The 26933-nt window shown below is 39.9% G+C and overlaps 1 protein-coding gene across 11 annotated transcripts in view; it reads right to left on the minus strand.

Moving 5' to 3' along the window:
* AEBP2 (AE binding protein 2) overlaps window positions 1-24446 on the minus strand; it is a 205144-nt gene extending 180698 nt beyond the window's left edge. For 4 of the 11 annotated variants that reach the window (XR_013364225.1, XM_077870853.1, XM_077870855.1 and 1 more), the window contains exon 1: window positions 23661-24444. Coding sequence is in view for 10 of the 11 variants with exons in the window: in XM_077870853.1 (XP_077726979.1) it covers window positions 23661-24328 (668 nt within the window). In the remaining variant the exon portion in view is untranslated. Of the gene's footprint in view, window positions 1-23660 lie in introns of all 11 variants that reach the window. The other 7 variants (XM_077870860.1, XM_077870861.1, XM_077870857.1 and 4 more) reach the window with 5 other exon arrangements.
* Between the last annotated feature and the right edge of the window lie 2487 nt (window positions 24447-26933).

Below are 26933 nucleotides of genomic sequence, written 5' to 3' on the forward strand. Positions count from 1 at the left end.
TCCAAATCTTTTCTTCTATTCACTAATCTGAGGCTACAACTTCTTGTCTTATCCTACCTCTTTCTACCTCAAGTAAGTTTGGGAAACTGTGTATTTTCCCTTCTAAATAAAAAAACAGAACAGACAAAACAGTACAATAAAGTCTTCCTGATTTTGCTAAGTCCAAATAAAATATCTTTTTCTGGCCCTCAACTTTTTTAAACTCACAATCCACAAAAGAGGTCTGAAAAGCCAATCAATCAACTCTTTTTATTTTTTTTATTTACTAAACAAATTATTATATATTAGTTATCCTTTTATTAAGAAAATTATATATTAATAGAAATAGAAGTAATTCTGAATGCTCAAAATTTCAAATCTTAGTAAAATGTAACACACTTTCCCTTTTCAAAGTAATTCATTTAGGGGCACCTTGCTGGCTCAGTTAGTAGAGTATGTGACTTGACCTCCCGGTTGTAGGTTACAGCCCCACACTGGGTGTAGAGATTACTTAAAAATAAAATCTTTAGAGGTGTCTGGTTGGCTCAATTGGTTAAGTGTCCAACTTAGCTCAGGTCATCCTAATTTTTTTTAATCAAAAACAATTCATTAAAAAAATTCTTTTCAGTATCTTCCCAATACAGAAATTACAGGGAAGTAGCTTCAACCACGGAGGGGTTAACAGTCAACAACAAGAATGTTTGCAGGCTAAATCCGTCAAAAGCAATGTATCTGTTTACAATTTAAGTAATTTTTGAAAACTGTATTAACTTTTAAGAAATATGCTTCCCTACTCCCAAGCTTTTATTACAGAAAGCTTAACAATTTACATTTTGTCCTATTTGTTGTAATTTGTTTTTCTCAATTATCTGCAAATTGCAAACATGATACTTCAACCACAATTATTTCAGCATATAGCTTCTAAAAATAAGAACATTTACCTATAACCACAACCTTATTTGCTCATACATAAAAGCCAAAATAAATTTGAACTTATTGGGGTGTCTGGGTGGCTCAGTCAGTTAAGCATTTGCTTTGGGCTCAGGTCATGATCCCAAGGTTCTGGGATCGAGCTCCACATTGGGTTTTCTGCTCCACGGGGAGTCTGCTTCTCCCTCTCCCTCTGCCACTCCTCCTGCTTGTGCTCTCTCATGCTCTCTAACAAATAAAATCTTTTAAAAAAATCTTTAACTTATTAAGTGTTTTGTTTTTCCCTCCCCCACTTATTAAGTATGCTTAATAATGATTTGAGTTCTAACATCCAAAGCACATATTTTAAAAAACTAGCAAAAATGTTTTCATATGATATTTTAGACATAAAAAATGTCTAAGATTTTCCTTTAAAGAATATTCACATAAGTTTATCTGGCTACCAGTCAACATGTAAGTTCTAAATTTAAACTCTGTGGGGCAGCCCGGGTGGCTCAGTGGTTTAGCACCTCCTTCAGCCCAGGGCATGATCCTAGAGACCTGGGATCGAGTCCCACATCAGGCTCCCTGCATGGAGCCTGCTTCTCCCTCTGCCTGTGTCTCTGCCCCCACCCCGGGTCTCTCATGAATAAATAAAATCTTAAAAAAAAAAAAAAACTCTATAAAGCTTTGGGGCAACTGGGTGACTCAGTGGTTGAGCATCTGCTTTGGGCTCAGGTCATGATCCTGGGGTCCTGGGATTGAGTCCCATATCAGGCTCCCTTTGGGAAGCCTGCCTCTCTCCCTCTGCCTATGTCTCTGATGAATAAATAAATCTTTCAAAAGTAAAAAATAAAATAAACTAAAACTTTGTAAACTTGGGGCACCTGGTTGGCTCATTCAGTAGAGCATGAAATTCCTTTAAAAAAAAAAGATTTTATTTATTCAGAGAGAGAAAGAGAGACAGAAACACAGGCAGAGGCAGAAGCAGGCTTCATGCAGGAAGCCTGACGTGGGACTCGATCCCAGGTCTCCAGGATCACACCCTGGGCTGCAGGTGGCGCTAAACTGCTGTGCCACCGGGGCTGCCCAAATTCCTTTTTTTTTTTTTTCTTAAAGATTTTATTTATTCATGAGAGACAGAGAGAGACAAAGAGAGGCAGAGACACAGGCAAAGGGAGAAGCAGGCTCCATGCAGAGAGCCTGATGTGGGACTCCATCCCAGGTCTCAAGGATCACACCCCAGGCTGAAGGCAGCACTAAACCGCTGAGCCACCCAGGCTGCCTGGGCATGAAATTCTTGATCTCAGGGTTGTTACTTCAAGCCCTACACTGGATGTAGACATTTTTTTTTCTTTTGTAATTTCCATTGAACTCTCAAATGCAAATCAGCTCTTGAATCGCTGAATATTTATTCATATTTATTTTGGCAGGAATAAATTGTGAGTATGGCAGTTTTTCTATACTGAAATGCATATTTTCATTTGAGCCTTAGAAATTCCAAGTTTCATGAGGCCCTTAACCATGAAATGGTTGGTTATCTATTTTCCTTATCCCTTGTTTCATATATTTTAAAACATTTTAACTATAAATCTCATACTTTTGTAAACTATACCAATTAACTCTAAAGGCAAATAAAATTTTAAGTTTTAAGTGAACAACCAACCACATTCAAATTATAAACAATCTTAGGGGATGCCTGGGTGGCTCAGTGGTTGAGCGTGTGCTTTCGGTTCGGAGCATGATCCCAGGGTCCCCAGATCTTAGGAAAAGAGATAAATCTCAATGACCTATTGTGATACAATCTCTAAGGTACAGCAAAGTATTAAAAAAAAAAAAAAAACATATACACACACAAATGCAGGGTAGTAATGCTCCAATTTCCATACCTAGATCAGGGAGAGAGACAATATAGACACAACTATCGTCTAAAGAAAAAGCTTCTTTTGAAAGATACACAAAACACTGTCCATGTTTTTTTGGATGGGGGAACAGAGGGTCAGTAGGAGAGAAACATTCACTATATACATCTTTCATTTAATTTTTAATAGGATACCTGTATTGCTACAGGTAGTAAGTCCAAAATTAGTTGAAAATGAAACTAATTTTCTCCTTAGACAAAGTAAAGGTCAAGAGACTTCTACTTGTAATAGATCCAACTAGCAATATACACAATTGTATATAAACTAGCAATTGGGGGCAGCCCGGGTGGCTCAGCAGTTTAGCATCGCCTTCAGCCCAGGGCCTGATCCTGGAGACCCGAGATCGAGTCCCACATCGGGCTCCCTGCATGGACCCTGCTTCTCCCTCTGCCCGTCTCTGCCTCTCCCTCTCTGTGTCTCTCATGAATAAATAAATAAAATCTTTAAAAAAATAAAACATAAACTAGCAATTGTTATACACAATGCTTAATGTACTTTTGCTTATTAATTTTACTACAGAAGGGGAACCTTGTAAGTCCAAATACCCTTAAACACTAATAAGCACACTTGAAACACAGTACTTCAGGTAAATACAGATCCTCATAAAAAGAAAGCACAATGCTGATATTAAGAACATGAATTGTCGATCATTGGCAACTAAGCTGCAAATATGGTGAAAGAAGACTAAGACATTGGTCCCATGACCTAGAAGACTCAAGAGACCTTTGCAGATGTGTGTATCCAAAGAGCCTCCCATTCCCTAGCAGGGCCAACTGGAGCCCTGTCACATATAGACCCTCTTAGGTTCCTCCAACTTCTAAAAAGTGCCCAAATCCTACATCCCCAGGCTCCCTCTGGCCCCAGACACATTTGTAATCCATGGTTCCTTCCATTCCTAAGACTGATAAAGACAAAAGACAACAGTTCTGATGCAGAAGAGCACAGGAGACAAGGTGTAGCTAATTTTTATTTTGACAGGACACTGAGCTAGCTATAGATCTCGTAAGAAAGCAGTGCCCTCCTCCTTCTTCCTATAACAGGAAGATAACAAGATGATCTGAACTAGAAAGGGACATTCCACTTGATCCTGTAATATTCCTAGGATCATACGTGTTAAAATTTTTCACTCAATTAGGTCTTCCCAGTGAACACCTATTGATTCTGTAAAATGTGAACAAAAGCAGCCTAGTATTTGGACAAAAACAGAAGCCAGACAAAGCACTCTTACTATTCAGATAACTACAATAATGTAAGCAGTACTTCTCAATGTTATATGAATCACCTGGAATCTTACTAAGTGCAGATACTGATTTGGGAGATTTGGAGTAGGGGGTAGGACCTGAGATACTTATTTTAAAAATACCTACTTGTTGATACTACTGCTACAATGATGTTAGTAGCAAGACTCTAAGAAGATCTTTTATTACCCAAGTAAGACTGATTAGACTATCTAAGAAGTATCTCATATCACAAAATGATAAACTAAAAGCACACACACAAAACACATTCATAGACACACATGCGCGCACTCCCAGTGACAACAGAAAATTCTTAAATTTAAAAAAAAATACATGTTGTTAGAAATTCAAATGCAATATTTAGGAGAGTACAGGAGACATTTTCAACATAACATTCCATTTTCCCTCTTTTCCATGGGTCATTTTCCTCTTGTTAAGAAACTACCTGACACACCAGACTTTTCTACCCCAACATCTAAAGTACATAGATTTTATGAAAATGACTTCCTCTTAAGAATTCAAGGGCCAACTCACTCATACATATAAGAACAGAACCTTCTTTGAGAACTCAGATTACTGTCAAGCAAAACATCTGTGTGGTGGATGTGACAAGAGCCGACAGGGTTGCCAACACTGAAAAGTAAAGAGCAGCTTGCTAAATGACAAGATACAGGAAAAGAGGAAGCAATCCATGGATGCTGTATTATCATCATAGAGGACAAGACCATGATCTTCATGTAACAGAATAAGAAAAGTTCACTGATACGGTTTAGATTCCACATTGCAAACACTATTAAAAAAACTATTCTTTGTCAAGTTTGGGTATTATTATCAAATAGTTACACAATTAACCTAAAAAGGCTATTAAAATACTCCTTTTTCTGGAACGCCTGCGTGGCTCAGCAGTTCAGCATCTGCCTTCGGCTCAGGGAATGATCCCGGGATCCCAGGATCGAGTCCCACATGGGGCTCCCTGCGTGAAGCCTGCTTCTCCCTCTGCCTATGTCTCTGCCTTTCTCTCTCTCTCATGAGTAAATAAATGAAAACTTAAAAAAAAAATAAAACACTCCTTTTTCCAACTAAGTATCTGTATGAGGCCAGATAGTCTTCACATGGTTCAACCAAACAATTCATTGCAACAGACTGCAGAATTAGAAATGGAAAACTAGCTGTTAAGACAGGTATTAAAGACATTAGGGCAGCCCGGGTGGCTCAGCGGTTCAGCGCCATCTTCGGCCCAGGGTGTGATCCTGAAGACCCGGGATCGAGTCCCACATCGGGCTCCCTGCATGGAGTCTACTTCTCCCTCTGCCTGTGACTCTGCCTCTCTCTCTCTCTTTCTATCTCTCTCTCTTTCTCTCTCTCTCTGTGTCTCTCATGAAAAAATAAATAAAATCTTTAAAAAAAATCTTTAAAGACATTAAATATAAAACATCACTTTTCAATTTTTTTTAACTGGAAATGTTATTCTAAACATTAAGAAAAATCCTGTTTAGGGGCAGCCCCTGTGGCGCAGCGGTTTAGCGCCGCCTGCAGCCCAGGGCGTGATCCTGGAGACCCTGGATCGAGTCCCACGTCAGGCTCTCTGCATGGAGCCTGCTTCTCCCTCTGCCTGTGTCTCTGCCTCTCTCTCTCTCTCTCTCTCTCTGTCTCTATGAATAAATAAATAAAATCTTTAAAAAAAGAAAAATCCTGTTTAGAGGTGCCTGGCTGGCTCAGGTGTACCAAGCATGTGACCCTTAATCTCAGGGTCATGGGCACTGGAGCCCACTTAAAATAAAAAAAGACAGAAAATAGTGTTACATATAATTGGCTTATTTGTAAATTAATACTTCTAAAGTTCTTGGTCTTAATTTCCATTCCTAGAATAGTGATAAATATAACTCACATAAACTTAACAGCTTTACTGAGATCTAAGTTATATTCAATATTTAAGAAAGCAAAGAGTTTTTAAAAGCAAAATGTAGGATGCCTGGGTGGCTCGGTGGTTGAGCATCTGCCTTTGGCTCAGGTCGTGATCCCAGGCCCCCCACCCCACCCCACCCCGCAGCATGGAGCCTGCTTCTCCCTCTGCCTGTCTCTGCCTCTCATGAATAAATAAACAAAATACTTTAAAAATAAAAATAAAAAATAAAACAGATTGGAAAGAGCATGTTTCTGAGCTGGAACATTTTTATTTTATTTGAAATGTATTGCTGAATTTGACATTGAATCTGAGGTCCAATGAACAGAACCCTTATCAGGAATCTTCTTTTCAGTTACTTACAAGGAAATTCATTTGTACTGTGGATTTTCCTTGGTAGCTATGGATACTTTTCTTCTCCTTAATTTCTAGGTTACTGAAATGTCTAACTTTATTTTTTTTAAGATTTTATTTATTTATTCATGAGAGACACACAGAGAGGGAGGCAGAGACAGAGGCAAAGGGAGAAGCAGGCTCCATGCAGGGAGCCCAATGTGGGACTCAGTCCCAGGACCGCGGGATCACACCTGAGCTGAAGGCAGATGCTCACTTGCTGAGCCATCCAGGTGCCCAAAATGTCTAACTGTAAATGAGCACTGAGAATAGGGGCCTGAAGGTATATGTGTATATAATCTGAATTCAAGTTTAATTTATACTCTTGTCACTCACAAAATTTTTAAGAAATTTTTTTTTTAATTTTATTTATTTATTCTTGAGAAACACAGAGAAAGAGGCAGAGACACAGGCAGAGGGGGAAGCAGGTCCCACACAGGGAGCCTGATGTGGGACTCCAGGATCACGCCCTGAGCCAAAAGCAGGCACTTAACCACCGAGCCACCCAGGCATCCCTCAAAAAATTTTAAATATCAGAATTTCCTATGTCACTGATTAGCAAAGTTGCAGAATCTGATTTAGGCCTCCACGTGTCTATTTATATAAAATTAGATGTGCAAGGGATGCCTGAGTGGCTCAGCGGTTGAGTGCCTGCCTTTGGCTCAGGGCATGATCCCAGAGAGTCCCAGGATCGAGTCCCACATCGGGCTCCCTACATGGAGTCTGCTTCTCCCTCTCTCCATGTCTCTCATGAATAAATAAAATCTTTTTTTAAATAAATAAATAAATAAATAAATAAATAAATAAATAAACAAATAAATATTAGATCTGCAAAACACGCCCTCCCTTATGCTTTCCCCATTAAACACCTTTCAAGACTTGCAGTTACTTGCTACATGCTCTCCTCTCCTAGGGCGCTGATAACAAATTATAGGGCTAACATAAAACAATACTAAGAGGGCACCTGGGTGGTTCAGTGGTTGAGCGTCTGCCTTTGGTTCAGGTCGTGATCCCAGGGTCCAGGGATCAAGTTTCATATCAAGCTCCCTGCAGGGAGCCTACTTCTCTCCTTCTGCCTATTTTTTTCTGCTTCTCTGTGTCTCCTATGATTAAATAAATAAAATCTTTAAAAAAAAGTTTTACTGCTGAAGTTTGAGGTTCTAGTGACTTGTGCATTTGTGATATAAACACAATTAAGATCTTTAAGTATCATTGGTATTTTTCAAACAAATTTCCATCCTAGTAATCCTCTTTCATAGCTATCAGGAGAACAAAATGTAGTCTATGAAGACTGAAAAACAAGGTGCCCATATCTGCAAGTCAAATTTTCAAGACTAAGCTGCCAAAATAGAACAAGGAAATTTTGTTTGAATACTAAAACTGACATAAACTGGGCGCCTGAGTGGCTCAGTCGGTTGAGCATCTGCCTTTGGCTCAGGTCATGATCGCAGGGTCCCAGGACTGAGTCTGGCATTGGGCTCCTTGCTCAGCAGGGAGTCTGCTTCACCCTCTCTCTATGCCCCATCCCCCCACTTGTGCTCTTCTCTTTCTCAAATAAATGAAATTTTTAGAGAAGGAAAAAAAAAAAAAAAACTTGTTCACAAATCCTACTTCAAATTTATTCTTTTTTTAAAGATTTTGTTTATTTATTCATGAGAGACAGAGAGAGAGAGAGAGGGAGAGAAACAGGCAGAGGGAGAAGCAGGCTCCATGCAGGGAGCCTGGCGTGGGACTTGATCCCAAGTCTCCAGGATCAGGCCCTGGGCTGAAGGCGGCGCTAAACCGCTGGGCCATCCGGGCTGCCCCCTACTTCAAATTTAAATTCACTTAAAAGTTTTACTGTTCTGATTCAATTTATAAATTAATGCAAAACTTTTGAACTTATAAAAAGTAAGTACTAATAAAATATCATTTTAATATGTCTTAGGGACTGGGGTTCTGCACAAAAATTCATTTGGGGAAAAAAATGAAAATTGTTTTTAGATTCTTTATTTCCTCAAGAACAGACCTCAAAATTGTTAAACTACTAGCTGTGAAATGGAGAATAGTTTTACATTAAAAAGTTAGAAACAAAAAAAAAATTAAAAAAAATAAAAAAATAAAAAATAAATAAATAAAAAAAAATAAAAAAAAAAAAAGTTAGAAACAAACCAAAAAAAAGTTAGAAAACATGGAGCTGTATTATGAAGTAAGTGACAGAAAGGATAAAAAGTGCCATAAACTTAAAGATGTAGTTAGGGGACGCATGGGTGGCTCAGTAGTTGAGCACCTGCCTTCCGCCCAGCATGTGATCCTGGAGTCTCAGGATCAAGTCCTGCATCGGACTCCCTGCATGAAGCCTGCTTCTCTCTCTTCCTCTCTCTGTGTCTCTCGTGAATAAATAAATAAATAAAATCTTAAAAAAAAACAACAACAACAATGTAGTTGGAAGGGGCGTCTGACTGGTTCAGTCCGTGGATCGTGCAACTCGACCTGGAGATGCAAATTCAAGCTCCACCTTGAGTGCAGAGATTACTCAAAAATAAAATCTTAAAAATGAAAAGAATATAGTAGGAAAAAGAGGATGATCTAACCACTTCCTTCAGGATTTGGAAGTTACTGATTGAGGTTCCACAAAAGAACCTCCTTAATCTCTGAAGAATCCAAGATGTTTTATTTTTTTCCTTCAATGAAAACCATATCATCTTTATAAAGTCTTAGGTTCATAAGCTTCTATCTGGCTTACTATAAAACAAATAATTCTATAATTCTTATTTTTAAAGAATGGAACATGGTCCTCCACATGTACTGAAGAAAGTGGTATGAGACAAAAGCAAACACAAATTCTACTCATTTATGTTACATTTAACAGGGTCAGAGCAAGCATTATACACTTAGCTTATTAACTCTGTAACTGGTAATAGCTTTTCACAGAAATAAGTATACTGCACTTAGTTTCAAAGTATTTATCAAATTGTAGGTAAACAACATTATACCCACACATCAGGGATTCCTAATCTAATCACAAAACAGGTAAGTTGTTATTTGGTTAACAGATGATATTCTTATCCCTGAAATTGACACTCACTACTAGAATGATTACTCTATGTCTCTCCCATACTTATAATCAAAATTATAATAAGGCTAAAACTCAAAAGAGTGCCAAGCATTTCAGACAAGCCTGTATTCTTGAAAAGTGTGAAGCTGTATACCTGATATTATATGGATAATATACAACTTTAAGAGTGAAACTCTACTGTTCCTCACCTCCATTTGTTGGACTGGACTGTAATTTTGTGCCCTGCTCCTTATTTTAGACATTGACAATGGGACTGAAAGACAAAACTAAACCAGTTACAAGAAACAGGCACTTCAAGAAAATTATAAACTGCCTACCTGTTATATTTTATGGCTTTCTCTCAAGGAAAAAAATAAAAGTATCATGTAACTTAACAAAATTTGCATCACAAAAGTAAGATACTCTAAACCTCAGCTCCTATTTTTTATCATAACAGCTAACACTTACTGAATGTATTTCCCAAAAATAGCTACACCATATACACTGTCCCACATCTTTTTCTTACAAGAGGGCATCAAGGTGCTGGAGGGTCATTATTACTATCCCCTTGAATCTCAACAAGCCTGAAACTACTGCAAAAGTGACACTGCTAGATTTACAAGACGAGGTCATAAAAGGCAATAGCACAGCTTCAACCTAACTTTGGGACACACAGCTTGGGAGACCAGGACTACCAAGGAAAAACCAGAACTACCACAGCTTCAGAAACTTCCCTAGCTACCATGCAGAAAAGATCTTGTGAAAAGTACACAGAGCTAGAGAAAGATGCCAGGGAGTCTTAGCTGTATCAGTTTTCATAGTCCAGGCACCACGCATGTGACAGACCTGTGAGTGGTTAAGGGAGTTTTCTGGTGATGAGAGTCCCTAACCTTTTCTAAACTGTTCACTTGTAGTTCTAAACTGACACTAAATGGAGCAAGAATGACCTACCCCTACCCAGCCCTGCTCAGATCTTAGATCTGTAAGCAAAATAATTGTTTAAAACCATTAATGTAAAAAAAAAAATAAATAAATAAAACCATTAATGTTGGAGTTGGTTGTCATGCAGCCATAGTAACTGAAAGCATGCTTGACATGTATTAACTCATTTAATCAAAAAAGTTGATTAAACCACATGAGGTAGGTACTATCAGTACCCTCATCTTAACAGATAAAAGAGACTGAAATATAGAAATTATATGACTTGCCCAAAGTCACACAAATACAAAACACAAATGCCAAACAACTCAGCAGACACATTTATACATAGGAAATATTTGAGCAAATCAGATTTGAGAAATACTGAAATACAGCCTGTATCACGTCAAAGTAACTGACAGGTTCACTTGGTGTGCACATACAAAAAGTTGTTTCTTTGTTTTTGTACATCTATAACATTCATAACACAAAAGATATTTAACATTCATATATAATTTGATTAATTTAGGCAGACAGAATCACTTCTCAGCCTTTTGGCTAAGATCAAGTGTTTTTAGGCAGATAGATAGTTTTGCTAACAAGTTTCCTGGGGTGCCTGGGTGGCTCATTTAAGCGTTCCACTCTTGATTTCAGCTCAGGTTACAATCTAAGGCTTGTGAGATCAAGCTTGGCATCTGGTTCCATGCTGGATATGGAGCTTAAGATTCTCCCTCTCCCCTTCCCTCTGCCCCTCCTCTTTCTTTAAAAAAAAAAAAAAAAAAAAAATTCCTACAAGCCAATTAGCTTTATAAAAAAATTAATTCAAGGTCATAGAAAGCAACACTATCCTCAAGTAGAACTTGTCCCAAATTTAGAACTTAAGCCACTAAAACAGATAGAAGCCTACAATGTCAACATAAAATCCAACTCCAAATATTCATTTGTCTAGGGATAAAGGGGCAGAGACTTTGGCTTTTCTTTATCAAGAACAAATAGTAAATGATGAAACTGATTTTAAATGGGATTAAAGAATTTAGATCACATCAGATTTCAGTAAGGCCACCTGGTTTTGCCTTCCAAACTGCTATGGTATTGCAGGCTTTTAGGTCTTTAAACTCAGAAGCAATTAGAAAAAACAAGTTAAAAATGAAAAAAAAAAAGTAAAAGTCCTTATTTTATTTTTTTTTTAAGATTTTATTTATTTATTCATGAGAGACAGAGAGAGAGAGAAAGGCAGAGACACAGGCAGAGGGAGAAGCAGGCTCCATGCAGGGAGCCTGACGTGGGACTCGATCCCCGGTCTCCAGGATCACGCCCCGGGCTGAAGGCGGCACTAAACTGCGGAGCCACCCGGGCTGCCCAAAGTGCTTGTTTGATTACATGCATTATATATCTCAAGTCACATATTCTTAAGGCCTTCCCTACTCCCCTAAGGTAGAAAGAATTCTGCTTCCTTCTGATCTGATTGATTGTACTATGAATCACCTGTAAGCCTCTCATTTAGAGTAAACTCCTAAACCTAAGCAGTATAGTGCCTTGCACACAGTAAATGCTCACATACTTTTAGTGACAAATTTAAGTAGCATTTTTAAGGCAAGTAAAATATATGGCTTTGTCATACTGAAATAATCATAAAAATTAATTGGAGGCACACTAAAAATCATTAGCCAAAACCAAGATATTATTATTACTATTGTTACTGTAATTACAAGCTATTATCACTGTAATTTAAAAAGCTAAAATGGGTTTTTCTAATCAAGAAAAAGACTACTTTCCATCCCTACAATTATTTCTCTGAATAAAAACAAAAGATTTTTTCCCCAAGACCCAGCAGCATTCACTAAATTGGTCAAAAGGGACTTTATGCAACAATGATGAAATATAGCCTATGGAAAACAAGTAGGCTGCATTCTTACATGCACATCATTTGAAATTTGCTTCTCATTTCTAGTCTATTGCTCTTTAAGATTACTCCACCCACATTTTTCTCGCAGTTTAAGACCAGCTCAGCAAGCAATTACGTTCAAAAAGACTGTAATACTAAAAACATTCTATTTCAATGTAATTACATTATATAAGGAGTTAGCTTTTACCTTTTTTTTAATCTTTTACCTTCAAAAAGATTTCCAGGAAAATGCCTATATGCCAAGAAAGTTATGTAAAAAAAATCTGCTATGAAGAATAACACTCATTTTATACAGAAGCAATCACATTTGTTTTTTTTTAAGTTGGTGTAAAAGCATAAAAATAATTTTATCAGATGATTTCATACACACATTTCTGGCAAAAATGCCTACAGAACTCCTAAACACCTCAAAAGACATGTTCAAATGACTGTCAACATAAATGTAAAGCACTAAAAAATCTACTGCTGACTCATCCATTCTTGGTACTTTGACAAATACTTATAAAAAGTAATGACAAAAATTTTATAATTTAGAAATAAAATAGCAGGGACGCCTGGGTGGCTCAGCGATGGAGCATCTGCCTTTGGCTCAGGGCGTGATCCTGGAGTCCTGGGATAGAGTCCCACAGCAGGCTCCCTGCATGGAGCCTGCTTCTCCCTCTGCCTATGTCTCTGCCTCTCTCTATGTCTCTCTCATGAATAAAAAAATCTTTAAAAGAAAAAAAAAAAAAAAAAGAAAGAAAATGCTACTAAAGACTCTATTCCCCGGAAGACTGAGTAACTACAACACTTAAAAATCAACTTTTATACTTCATAGCCTTCAAAGGAATCTAGGCTATATTATAATTACCAATGAAAATCAGGCCCAGAAATGTAAACGAATTCAAGCTCCTAAGTTATTCTTTGTAAGAGAGGCTGAAATTTAAACTAGCCACTGACTTAATACTATTTTAATTAAACTCCCCTAGTCAAGGCTGGTTACAAGAGTCATACAGGCAGCATAAGAGCTTAAAGCACATCCGCCAGGACTGCCTACATTCTCCAGGAGCTATGCAACTCTGGGTAAGTTCTAATGTCTGCTTTCCTCACTTCATCAGTTGTTTGTGAGGATGCAATGAATTGAACTTCATAAAATCCTTCCAATAAGCTCATGAGTCTCAGATTCATAAGCAAAGCACACACAATAGTTTTCACCTAAAATAGTATGTAAATTTATTTCTTTGTTCGGAAACAAAATATTAGTTGGGGATGTCTGCTTTTTAAATTACTCAAAAACCACAACTTTTTTCAAATACTGTTTCTAACTATGCTGTTAAAAAGAATTGGGAGAAGGGGTACCCAGTGGCTCTGTTACAAGAACACAAGACTCTTGATCCTGGAGGTTGTGAGTCTGAGCCCCACATTGGGTATAGAGATTACTTAAATGAGTAAATACACGGAAAAAAAAAAAAAGAAGAAGAAGAATTGAGGGAATGTATGAGGCACAGAATGGTTCTCCTTGTTTCATACAGTCATGATAGTGAGAAAGAAGAAATATGTATCAGGTACATCTACATTCAGCTGAATTCAACAAATTATTGAATTCTGAACATAGGCAGTGCAATAGGTGAATACAGCTGGTAAGCAATGCAAGTATAAAAAATAAACGGAGGGCAGCCCAAGTGGCTCAGCAGTTTGGTGCCACCTTTGGCCCAGGGCGTGATCCTGGAGACCCAGGATCGAGTCCGCATCGGGCTCCCTGCATGGAGCCTGCTTCTCCCTCTGCCTGTAGTCTCTACCTCTCTGCCTCTCATGAATAAATAAATAAAATATTTAAATAAATAAATAAATAAAACCAGACTTTAATCCTTACAAATGTTATAGCCTAGAAAAAACAAACACAAACGGGTATTTTTTTTTTTTAAAGATTTTATTTATTTATTCATGATAGTCACAGAGAGAGAGAGAGAGAGGCAGAGACACAGGCAGAGGGAGAAGCAGGCTCCATGCACCGGGAGCCCGATGTGGGATTTGATCCTGGGTCTCCAGGATCGCGCCCTGGGCCAAAGGCAGGCGCCAAACCGCTGCGCCACCCAGGGATCCCACAAACAGGTATTTTAATACAATACCATAAATTATGGTGATTTTTGAAAGCAGAAGAACCTATCTAAACTATGTTTGAGATCCTGGCTATAACAAAGCCATGCTTGCAATACTCTGGGTTTGTCGAAAGGATAAAATCGAAAGGATAAAATAGAAAAGCATTTGCCAAGTCTACTTCAGAATCATCACATTTGAGCTCCAAATTGTATCATTTAAATTCTCACTTTTAAGAAAAAAAAAAACTAATCTGAAGTTCAGAGAAATAAAATGATTTGCAAGCCGTCTCCAGTAAAGCCAGAACTACAATATCATTCATTCTCACCGAAGTTTTCTTTCCACATCTATATGCATGAGAATGGAAGCATAAATGACTCTATGAATTAAATATAGCCCTGGGGGAAGCCTGGGAGGCTTAGCAGGTTAAGCGTCTGCCTTCAGCTCAGGTCATATCTCAAGGGTTCAGGATCCAGCCCAACACTGGGCTCCCTGCTCAGCAGGAAGCCTGCTTCTCCCTCTCCCTCTGCATTCCCCCTATTTGTGCTCTCTGACTCTATCTCTGTCAAATAAATAAATAAACAAATATATTTTTAAATAAATAAATACAACCCTAGGCCCTCTACATATTCCATCTCATTTAATCACAATACTAAAATATCCTATTTTACAGGTAAGGAAGCAAATTTTGAGAAGTAAACTGTAACTCCTAAGTTAAGGTTCATGCTCCTTCACTACCCAACTTTTCCTTGAGTTATTTCAGTGATGGATGTGTCTGGAAAAATAAGCAAGCTATTGTTCCAATGAAATCCTCAAGAAAAAAAACATTTTACTCAAAAATAATAACATAATATTTTTCTTATAAGCTATCCAGGAAATTAGTTTTTCTTTCCTTTGATTTAGTTTCCCAAGCATGACTTTTTCCCCAACTTCTACCCTAGCTCTAGTCTCTTCATTTCACACCTGTACTATTCCTACCACTTCCTAATTGGTCTCGCAGCTCCCATAATTTCCTCTCTACCTTTGCCACGTTTTCCTATAACACAGGAGATTCATCATTCATCCAAAATACATTTAAGAATACCTAAGGGGTGCCTGGTTGGCTCTGTAGGTAGAGAATGCAATCTTGATCTTGGGGTTGTAAATCTGAAACCCACACTGGGTGTAGAGATTACTGAAAAAATGTTAAAAGAAAAAAGAATCCCTAAAATAAGTATCAAGCACTGTGCCAGGTGCTGTGGATAGAACAATGATCAAAAGAGACAGGATTCCTATTCTCAAGGAGCATATATTCTAGCAGGAAAGAGAAACAGTAAATACTCAAACTGTAACAAGGGCAACAAAAAACTTGGGAGTGCTAGCAATGTGCCTCAACAAAGAATCAGGAATAGTCAGCCCGTGAAAATGTTTGATAAAACCTGAATGTGATTAGGAGTTACAAAGACAGAAGTTGGGGAGCAGCAAAAGAATCTGATTCACAAATCCACACTGACAAAATGCCTACATTTGTGTTGGCATAAGAAATCCCACTTTAGCCATTCTTATTTTCCAGTTCCAATGTGAATCCTCTGACCTAGAAAGAAGTCTCCTGAATATGGTAGGCTCTTTCCTATGCTTCATTTAGACTTTCTAAAAATTTCCCATCACTCACCTAACACTAAAATCCAGTACCCTCCCACCAAAATTTTAACCACTGACTACAATATTTGCCAGTTTTTATTTTAATGTAATATACTGTGTCACAAACACTTTACAGAAAAACTAGAAAACAACGGAACCATCTTTTTTAGTCTTGTCATTAAAAACGAAGTATCTGAGGGCACGTGGCTGGCTCAGTCTGTAGAGCATGCGACTCTTCATCTCACGGTAGTGAGGTTCAAGCCCCACATTGGGCATGGAGCCTATTTAAAAACTAAAAATAAAAACTGAGGAGGCATCATCACATTTCTTTCTTATCAGTAGAAAGAGCACCAAATTTTTTTTTAAAGATTTTATTTTATTTATTCATAGAGACAGAGAGAGAGAGAGGCAGAGACACAGGCAGAGGGAGAAGCAGGCACCACACAGAGAGCCTGATGTGGGACTCGATCCCAGGTCTCCAGGATCACACCCTGGGCTGCAGGCGGTGCTAAACCGCTGCGCTACCGGGACTGCCCAAAAGAGCCCCAAATTAAGCATCAGAGTAAATGCTCAAAATGTGATTTTTTTTAAACATCCATACATCCCTCTGATCTCCTCTGATGCCCAAAATTGTCCATTTAGTTCCAAGACCAACATAACCGTGATTTGCACAAATGCATGCTAACAGTCATAAAAATGAACTCGACATGTGAGTAGATCACTGCAAGTCCATTACCAGTACTAGAAAATAAACTCCGAAGAGTTTTACTAATAGGTCAGTAGCTCACTTATATATTAAAAACTATTATGTGACCTTTTAGGTCGACCACTGAATAGATTATATATGTTAAAGGAAAGCTGATTAAAATGTAGATTTTGCAATGAAATATTTGGCCTGGCATATCCTTTTGCAAGTCTCTGTGGCACTCATTTACAGATACTTGCCACACAATTACCAGTTGGTCTAGTACTTTTTGGCATTCAGATCTGATACTGCTTCATTACAACAAAAGATCATTACCGGCTATTTCTAGCTCATTTGTGCAATTTGTCTCCCCAACTCATGAGGTCAGGGGGCTTTGTTTTACTCACTACTCTGTACCCTGTACCTAGAATACCACCTGGCACATAACAGAGGGATTCTATGTATACCCGTGGGCTAAATACCTATCACACAGTAAACATTTAAAATAGACTGTGTGCCAAATACTCTACATGTAATCCCCTTAACAATCTTATAGGATAGTTAACTATTATTGTCCCTTTTTTACAGATGAGAAACCTGAACAGTAAGATGGTAAATAAGTAACTGTCCCATAGTCACCCAGTTTAAGTGAAAACCAGAATTCAAACCACACATTCTGACTCAAATCACAGTCTTAAACCACTATTCTCCCTATACCTTCTCCCTCCTTAACTTCAAAATTTCCATTTAACTTTGATAAAATGTTATGCATTTTTATACAGTAAATGCTTCTTAACAATTATTTAGGGGGAAAAAAAACCTCTGGTGACTATCCATTTCAGACTTTCCATACTCACACTCATTTAAAAAATGTTTTTTACAGACATTAACAATTTCAGAATTGTCCTATCATTTTTGTTGGTAGAATTGTCCACAATCAGTTAGTTAATAAACAATTATTATGTATCTCTGGATCTCCTCTAAATTGGTAGTTTTTGTTTTATTCTAAGGTTTTACTTAATCATTTATATGAGAGAGAAGAGGGCACACGTGCGCAAGCCACGGGAGGGACAGAGAAGGAGAGAGAGAATATCATGCAGACTCCATACTTAGTGCTGAGCCCCATACAGGGCTCGATGCCACAACCCTGAAATCATGACCTGAGGGGAAACCAAGTCAGACTTTTAACCGACTGAGCCAACCAGGTGCCCCTTGTTCTTTTTGTTTTTTAAGGTAAACTCTACTCCTAACATGAGGCTTGAACTCATGACCCTGAGATCAAAAATCATATACTCTACCAGCTGACCAGCCAGGTGCCCCCAAACTAGTAGCTCTTAGACCAAATTCCTTTGAAAATCTGCTAGAAGTTGTCAACATCTTCTCAGAGAAATCACATAAAATTTTGCATAGGATCTCACTGGCTTTACTGGAGTACACTGACCCAATGACTAAACTTAGCAATATCAAATACAATGATCCAACCAAAGGCACTAAATCCTGGCCTTCAGTTTATAGTTCCTTTATTTATATAAATTGTATTGTTATTTCAATTTAATGCTAATAATTAATTACTCACCATATCCAAGGTACTGTATTTAGACACTATAAAGATCTAAATGAGCTAAAACTGTTTCTGCTCTCAAAAACACCACTGTACAACAAAATGGATAAAGCAAGCATTCAAATAACATGGATTCTTCAGAAAGTTCACAGGACTCTACCAGAAATTCTTTTGCACTTTAGAACACCTTCATGGTAAAATCTAACCTTTTTACGTAGTTAAGGAACCAAGGCTCAAAGATATTACTTAAAATCATAATACAGGTAGCAAGACCAAGATCTAAATTGTGACCTTTGACTCAGATACACACTCTTTATACAAGCATTCTATTTTTTTTATACAAGCATTCTATATCCCACCACCTAGAATAAAGCCATAAGCAGGAAGGAAAAAAATACATCTATAGGAATTAAATGGAAAAAGAAATTAAAGCCAGAATTCGTTGTGGCATTTTGATGGGCCTTAAGTGAATAAAATCTGAAGTAATTATTGTGTAACAGGGAATAAATGAAAAAAGAAAATAGGAAAAACTTACCTGCTACATGAAAACGTAGGAAGAAGAAAAAATAAGTATATTTAGGTCATAAAATGACTTTGTGGCTTCTTCTGCCACTTGCTCTGAGGGGAAATAGCTGCTATGTCATGAGGATACACAGATTCTGACTTGGTGAGTAACTGAAGCATCCTGCCAAGAGCTACAATAAGTAAGCCATCTTGGAAACACATGTCTAGCCCCAGTCAAATCTTCAGATGACTGCAGTGCTGGCCAAACTTTTCACTACAATCTCATGAAACTCTGAGCCAGAACCACCCAGCTAAGCCTATCCACTTCTAACTCTCAGAAACCACTGTGTGATAACAAATGTCTGTTTCTTTAAAAGTTGCTAAATTTGAAAGAAATTTGCTACACAGCAATAAATAATAGCTAATACAACTGGCAAGGTGTAAAATTTGACTCTGTTTATATAAGACTCAAGAAAGTCTTGTGCTAGGAACATACACCTTGGAATTAAAAGTCTCACAGCAATACGCAAGATGGATGAAGCGGAAAGCATTTTTCTCTTCCCGTCTTCCACAATATTCAATAGAGTCCTGCACATAGTAAATACCTGTTTGGTTAGCAAATCAACTTACAGGATTCTCTGACTCAACATAGTAGCCTTAACTTTTCTTAAAAGTAAAATGACCCCCTAGAATCTCTCCATAAATTCAGTCCTGAAGTCTGTAGTTTTTTCATGATTTGTTTCATACACAGAACCATGCCTTACTTAACTGGGAGTTACAGGTTATCAAAGAAAACGGAGACCTACTAAAAAGCTCTTTTCCCTAAACTTAATCAAAATAAAAGGTCATTGAAAAGAATGACTTTAGAGACTATGGACAGCTGCTTCAGAGTTGAAGAGGTAAATACTGAAAGGAGTTTATCATAAAGTATGAGCAAAAATTACTTTACATAAAAGTATTGCATTGCCTCAACCATAGAGATCCTTAATAAATCTTGATGATAACTTCAGCAAGCAGCCTTCTGGTATGAACAGGACTTAAAAATTTAGACTCCAAATTGGAAGATCTTCCCAGTCATACCACTGAGAATTTGGGCAATATAAGCCCGTTTTCCCAGCATCAGAGCAATGTCAGTTACACCTCAAAGTTTGCAACCCCCTAAGATTGGGATTACAAATCTTGATCCACAAAATGATAAGGGCCTGTGGCCTTTCCTGATCACTAAGTTTCATACTTTTATGTCTTTCCCTATTACCCCCATCCTTACACATGCACTTTTCACTTGGCATGGATTTACCCAGAAAGGTGGTAAAAGTGGCTGAGGGTGGTCTTGGCTTTTCAAAACAAGTTATGGCTTCTATTCTATCTAGTTGGAGGGGGAAGGGGGAACACACATATACATATATATATGTGTGTGTGTGTGTGTGTGTATAATACATTGTTATATATGTGTATATACATGTATATATTATATATAAATGACATATATAATTTCTTTGTGTAGTTGTTTCATTCATATATTTGTTTGTTGTTTTATTCATATATATGTATACATGTATATATATATGAATGAAACAACTACAAAAGAAATTATCAATTCACTTACACAGAAAAGGTAATACTTCCAGTGTATAATTTGATTCAATAGCTAGAATTTGTGAACTTAAAAACTTTCAGAAGTATTTTAAATTCTAAAATTCTATTTAAAAGTTCGTCTCTGAAATTAACTTAAAAGATGGTAATTATTTTTTTAAAGTGATAATTTTTTAAAAAATACTTAAGCTTAGGTTTGAAGTAAAAGAAAAACTAGTTCATAGTGGTCTCAAACAGCTAAATATTCCCCTAAAGAAAATAAATTCGATATCAACATTAAGGTTTTCTAACTTTACCAAAATAAACACACTAATATGCTTATTCTGGTTTTGAATAACTTTCTCATGGGGAAAATAATCAATGTTTTTGTAGCAATTGTCATTTATTCATTTTATAAATCAGTCATTTTTCACCACACAACATTTCCACTAGATGTTTATAAACTGACACCTTGGATCTGAGCTTTAAATATCTAAGTCTTTATATCTAAATGTTTCTTAAAAAGAAGCACTTACAATTAAAAATACTTAAGATAGTTCAACAAATTCCAAGGTATGTTAAACTCAAAAGTATGATCTAATTTCAAAGTAAGAGAAAAATTGAACAGGTATTCTAGAACAGTAAATTTTAATAATAAAATTATTTTTATAGGAATGCCCAAATTTTTTAAAAGCACTTTAAAATCACGATATCCTTACATCAGTTACAAAAGTAATTACGGCCTCCTACCATGAAATCAATTTATAAAATCTACATAGATTAATGTAATCTGCAGAACAGTTCCTAAGAACTATGAATCCTTTCCAAATTTAAAAGGACCCTTAAGGGCAGCCCGGGTAGTTCGGCAGTTTAGCGCCGCCTTCCGCCCAGGGCGTGATCCTGGAGACAGGGGATCGAGTCCCACATGGGGCTCCCAGCGTGGAGCCTGCTTCTCCCTCTGCCTGTGTCTCTGCCTCTCTCTGTGACTCTCATGAATAAATAAATAAAAATCTTTAAAAATAAAAAAAAAAAGGACACTTAAGGAAAAAAAAACTTAAAGGCAACAAGGGGGCATTTAAGAATGAAGATTAAGACTACCATATCCAGTTTCACTAGCAAAACCTTTTCGTACAAGTGATAATCTTTCACTCTGAAACAGTAAAAAGATTACAATATTTTGCACTCTCTAATGTTTAAGCATTAAGAAAAGCAAGTATGTTTGATTATGAAGCTTTAACCTTATTTGGACTTGTGGCACTAATATCTTAGTCCTTACTCTGAAATATGATGTAAAAATTAGATATTCCAGTGATTATCTTACAAATATGAAATGAAGCCAAAACTCCACTTCCTGAAATATTACTTGACCAATAATAGTTCATCTCCTAAATGGATGTAGCAAATAGTAACTTAAAAAAAAAAAAAAAAAAATCCTGGCACATACAGCTTGTTATTTGAGTTGAGTATTCTAACTCTTGTGAAGTGGAAGTAGGAGGCTTGAGAACCTTTGTTCGGATCCAGCTCTTCCACTCCATACTTACTTTTTGAGTAAGACAATTTGCTTCACCTGTTAAATGGAAGTCAAAGTAATTCCTATCTTGCACCAGAATTGTGAGAATGAATAGAGACATTTAAATTGTGCAGTGCTAAACCTGTGTGTGCCCACACACGCTGGATAAATGGAAGAACTGTGCTAGATGTTAACTGTATAAACTGATGTCAACTTTCAAATATCTGCTGGTACCAATGGACGAGGATATACTAAAATGATAAATAACATATGCTTCATTGTGTGGGTCACATCAATTTTTAATCATCTTAAAGATTCTCCTTCCTGCCATACCTACATAGTTCAGCACAGTCTCTCTAGGGTTTGTACAGTCTACTTTACTCCATCCATCCATCCAAGGTATTTTCTTCTCTAAAGTAAATGTCGAACTGAATCTAGTGCTATATTTTCACGTTTTTTAGAGTTTTGCATTCCTTGTAACATTAACGATAAACCAAAGTGTTCGTTTTATTAGTTACCAATCCGAATTCCTAAAACCTCAGAATACTTAAACTTTTAAAGACCAATCAATACCGATGGTTAAAAATCCTACTGTTCATCAAAACATCAAAACATTAATAGATGGTCAAAATAAAGGCCAGGAGCAGTATAATAGGCATGACATGGTTGTCTCTGTGTTTAAAAAAAAAAAAAGTACATTAAAAACCAATTAGTTAAAATAGGAAGTTTTCCAAAGTGATGAGAAGTAATAACTGAAACACACTAATGCAATAAACTGTAATGTCTCCAAAAAATGAAGCGTATTTTCGACTGTATTCATGTTATTTCTTTTTTTTTTTTTTTTTTTAATTTTTATTTACTTATGATAGGCACACAGTGAGAGAGAGAGGCAGAGACACAGGCAGAGGGAGAAGCAGGCTCCATGCACCGGGAGCCCGACGTGGGATTCGATCCTGAATCTTCAGGATCGCGCCCTGGGCCAAAGGCAGGGGTCAAACCGCTGCGCCACCAGGGGATCCCTATTCATATTATTTCTAACAAGCTTTAGAAAAAGGCTACTTATTTCTTCAGAGATCTCTCCGATCCACGACTTTAATATCACCGTCTAAAAAATCATGACATTCCTGTTAAAGATTCTAAACCGCATACCAATATGGTGTGCCTTCCGGGCTGTACCTCATTACGATTCCCAATTCTTTGATCCCCTCACATCATCTTAAAGGACATCAATCCATTATTCTCGTCTACAATTCCTACAAGTGTTTCTAAACTTTCTCCCCACGTTTAGTCACAAAGCAAAATACAAGTTAGCAAAATCACTTTGGAGAGCGTATATAATGACTACACGTGAGAAATTGTAGAAGCACTGACCAAATTACAAAAGGCCAGTCGTTTTCCTTCTAAGTGGCGAAAAGTGATAGTGGGGGGTGGGGGGGGGGGGTCTCCTCCCTGAACAAGGAAGTTCTGTTAAATCCAGGCGAGACCAGCCATGTTGGAAAACACTTGTCAATTACAGTTCTGACAAGTGTTCGCGAACACGGTGGGGCCGAGCGAACCCTGTGTACCGGGGTGTGAGCATCGAGGCCCTCGGGAGCTCCGCCAGGGGATCGGGGCCTACTTTGAGGGCTGTTTCGGAGTTGGCGCTGTCCGTAGGTCCGTCCGGAGCGCAGAGCCGAGGGGGAAAGAGGGCGGGGAAAGGAGAGTTGGGGGGGGCCGGTCGGAGAGTTGCGGGCGGCCATCCGCGGCGAGAGGGGCGCGGCGGGCAGGAGAGATTTCCGAGTTGGGAGCCGGGGGGAGGGGCCGCGGATCTGGGGCGCAGGGGGACCTCAGTTTAAAAAAAAAAAAAAGAAAGTCCCCTCGTGCCCCCCTCGAGAGGCGCACGAGCGCAGAAAGGAGAAGGGAAGGGGACACCCTCCCGGGCACTGACCTGTCCTCCGAGTCCATGCGGCTCAGGGGTTCCCCGTCCGACGACATCTCCAAGCTGCCTCGCCGGCCCCCGGAGGTCGCGCTGCTTCCGCCGCCCCCGGTCCCGTAACCCTCGTCGCCGCCGCTGGAGACGACGCTGCTGCTGCTGCTGCCGCCCCCGCCGCCGCCCTGGCTGCCCCGGGGTCCCTTGGGCTCCTCCAGGCCCTCCTTGCCGTCCCCATCCCCGCTGCTGCTGCTGGCGGCGCCGGGGCTCAGCGAGCGCGTCTCGTCGCTGCTGCTCCCGCCGCTGCTGCTGCCCACCAGGCTCTCGGCGCTGCTCTCCTCCTCGCCCCCGCCGCTGCTGCTGCTCTCGTCCTCCTCCTCCTCGTCCTCCTCCTCGTCCTCGTCCTCGCCGGCCTGGCTGGCGCTCTCGGGGCTCGGCTCCGACATCGTCTCCGCCTCGCCGCCCCCCACTCCGCCGCCGCCGCCGCCGCCGCCCCCGCCGCCGCCGTTCAGCAGCAGCGCCGCCACCGCCTCGGCCTCGGCCTCCTCCTCCTCCTCCTCCTCTTCCTCCTCCTCCTCGGGGGGCTCAGCCCGGCCCCGCGCCGCCGGGCCGGGGCTGCCGGGGGGCAGAGGGCTCAGGCGAGAGAGCTCCTCCAGGTCGGCCATGTCGGTGATAGCGGCGGCCATGGCGGCGCCTGCTCCTCCTCCTCCTCCTCCTCCCCGCCGCCGCCTCCCTCTCCTGACTCTAGCTCCCTCGCTCGCCCCCTCCCAAACGCCCAAAACTCCGCCGCCGCCGCCGCCGCCGCCGCAGAGCAGGAGGAGGGCCCGCGAGCTGCGTCAGCCTGCACACGCGCTACGGAGCCCGCGCGGGGACAGGCGCGCCGCTGCGCGCACTCACGCGGACACGGCTGCGCGCCTGCGCGGAGGCCCGAGGTGGCACCGCCCCCGGCCGCCCCGCCCCGCCCCCGCCCCGCCCCGCCCCGCCCCGCCCCCCCGCCGAGGGCTCAGACTTTCCTCGGGGTCTTCCCACGCCTGCTCCGCGCCTCGCGGCCGCCGGGACACGCAGAACGAAAGCTGGAGCGCTGGCCGGGGATTTTAACAGCCTTCCGAGTTCTCACGATAAAGTCATTCATTCCGGGGATGTTTGGGGAGCGTCCGCCCCCCCCACCCCCACCCCCACCCCCACCCCCGTGTGCAGGCGACGAGCCAGGAATCCAACAAGTCCCTGCTCTTGCGCGGCCCAGAGGGGAGGTGCTGGCGACGGTGGAAACGGGGAACACGGGGCGAGCTGCTGCGCCCGCGCGCGCAACGTGGAGCCACAGGTTTGGGGCCAACCGTGATTCCAACGCCCCCCAAGAAATGGTTCAGCCGGCCTCCCTGCAGACTTGGGTTCTGCTCAGGATCTTCAGACTTTGTAGCTAACGAGTCCCCCAAATTCTGTACATCCTTCTGCAGTTGAAAAAGACATCTACATTTTTTTTCCCCCAACTGGTTATGAATATTTTATCCTTGTCACACTTTTAAATATAGCCGGCCAACTCCAAATATTGCAGTTTTGAGGCCCACCAAATCCACTTTTTTAAATACGGTTTCTTTGATACTTGGGCAATTTCCATCTTTCCTTTATCTTCCGTATTTACATTCCACATCCCTCCAGAATTTTATCCTAATAATAGACTTTTATGTCTGTTTTATTGACCATCTTCTAGTCCCTTGTAATAAAATGAAATAAATTGAAATTAAGGATCGTGTTTGAATCTCTTGTGATCGTAGAATTTAAAGCTTTATTATTTCGAATGATCAAAGCACGTTTTTTTAAATATTTATGTAAGAGGGGCGCTTGGGTGGCTGGCTATGTCCCTTAGGCCTTGACTTTTGGTTTCAGCTCAAGTCAGGATTTCAGGCCTCAGATTGAGGCCTAGGTAGGGCTCCTCACTCAGCTAGGAATCTCTCTTTCTTTCTCCCTCCCTTCTGCCCCTCAGCGCTCCTGCCTGGACTCTCTCTCTCTCTAAAATAATAAATAAATCGTTAAATACTTACATAAGTATTAAACACAGAAGTAAAATGTTGTTGGAAATGCATCTTACAGAGATAGAACTGCTAGTTCCCACTACTTTTTTGTTTGTTTTTCAAGTAGGCTCCACACTCAGCATGGAGACCAAGGCAGGACTTGAACTCAAGACCCTGAGATCAAGACGTGAGTTGAGATCAAGAGTTGGACCTTTAACCAACTGAGCCACCCAGATGCCCCCAACTAGTTTATTTTATTGATGGATGAGTATCACTAGAATGAGAACAAGTTCAACATCCATTCTATTCCAAGTTTTCGATTCCATGGATGTACTCAGTGAGGAAACTTGTTCGCATAAATAAGTAGATGAAAATGAATGGAGTTTTTGGTAACTTGACTCTTTGAACTCCTTCCAAATTATATGCCAGAAGAATCACATAAAGATCTAACAATAAAAATTATTTTTAATGATCCATCAGCTGACAACCCTGATTAGGTTCTCTTTCAATTGTTGAAAGCAAGTTGTTGAAAACCATCTATCTGACTTCTAAGGTTGTGTTATCCATTCTCATTCACCAATTGTTCCTTTTTTTGACATCCTGGAGATTTTTGTTTCACCCCTGGGGTATTGCACCTTGGTAGGATTTGGGGTGGAGAAGAATTATGCTTTTCTTTTTCTATAAGTAGGGAAGGGGCAACTGGGATAAGGAAGGCTGGAAAGAACTTTACACTCTGACACCAGAGGTGTATCTTCAGGCAGATCACTTTTAGGGACAGCCACCTAAGGGAAGTGCAGATCTGAGAACTGATTGCATTAAAACAGTCTCCTGTTAGGGGGCGCCTGGGTGGTTCAGTGGGTTAAACATCTGCCTTCAGCGCAGGTCATGATCCTAGGGGCCTGGGATAGAAGATCCTGGGATTGAGCCCTGTGTTGGACTCCCTGCTCTGTGGGGAGCTGGGGAGCTGCTTCTCCTCTCTCAGCTCATGCTCATGTACACTCACACCCTCTCTCTCTTTCTCTCTCTCAAATAGATAAATAAAATCTTTATAAAACAAAAACAGAGTCTCCTGCTTCATAGATTATGAGTACCCAAGTATTATACCCACTACCTTAGGCCTTTGGACAGCTGTTATATGTCCCATATGTTCCTCAAGGGAAAGCAAAAATTGAAAAAAAATAATAGTATGGGGCATTAGGGACGCCTGGGTGGCTCAGTGGTTGAGCGTCTGCCTTTGACTCAGGGCCTGATCCTGGGGTCCTATGACGGAGTTCTGCATTGG

This window comes from Canis aureus, chromosome 25 (assembly GCF_053574225.1).
Source record: "Canis aureus isolate CA01 chromosome 25, VMU_Caureus_v.1.0, whole genome shotgun sequence".
NCBI classification, from domain to species: Eukaryota; Metazoa; Chordata; class Mammalia; order Carnivora; family Canidae; genus Canis; species Canis aureus.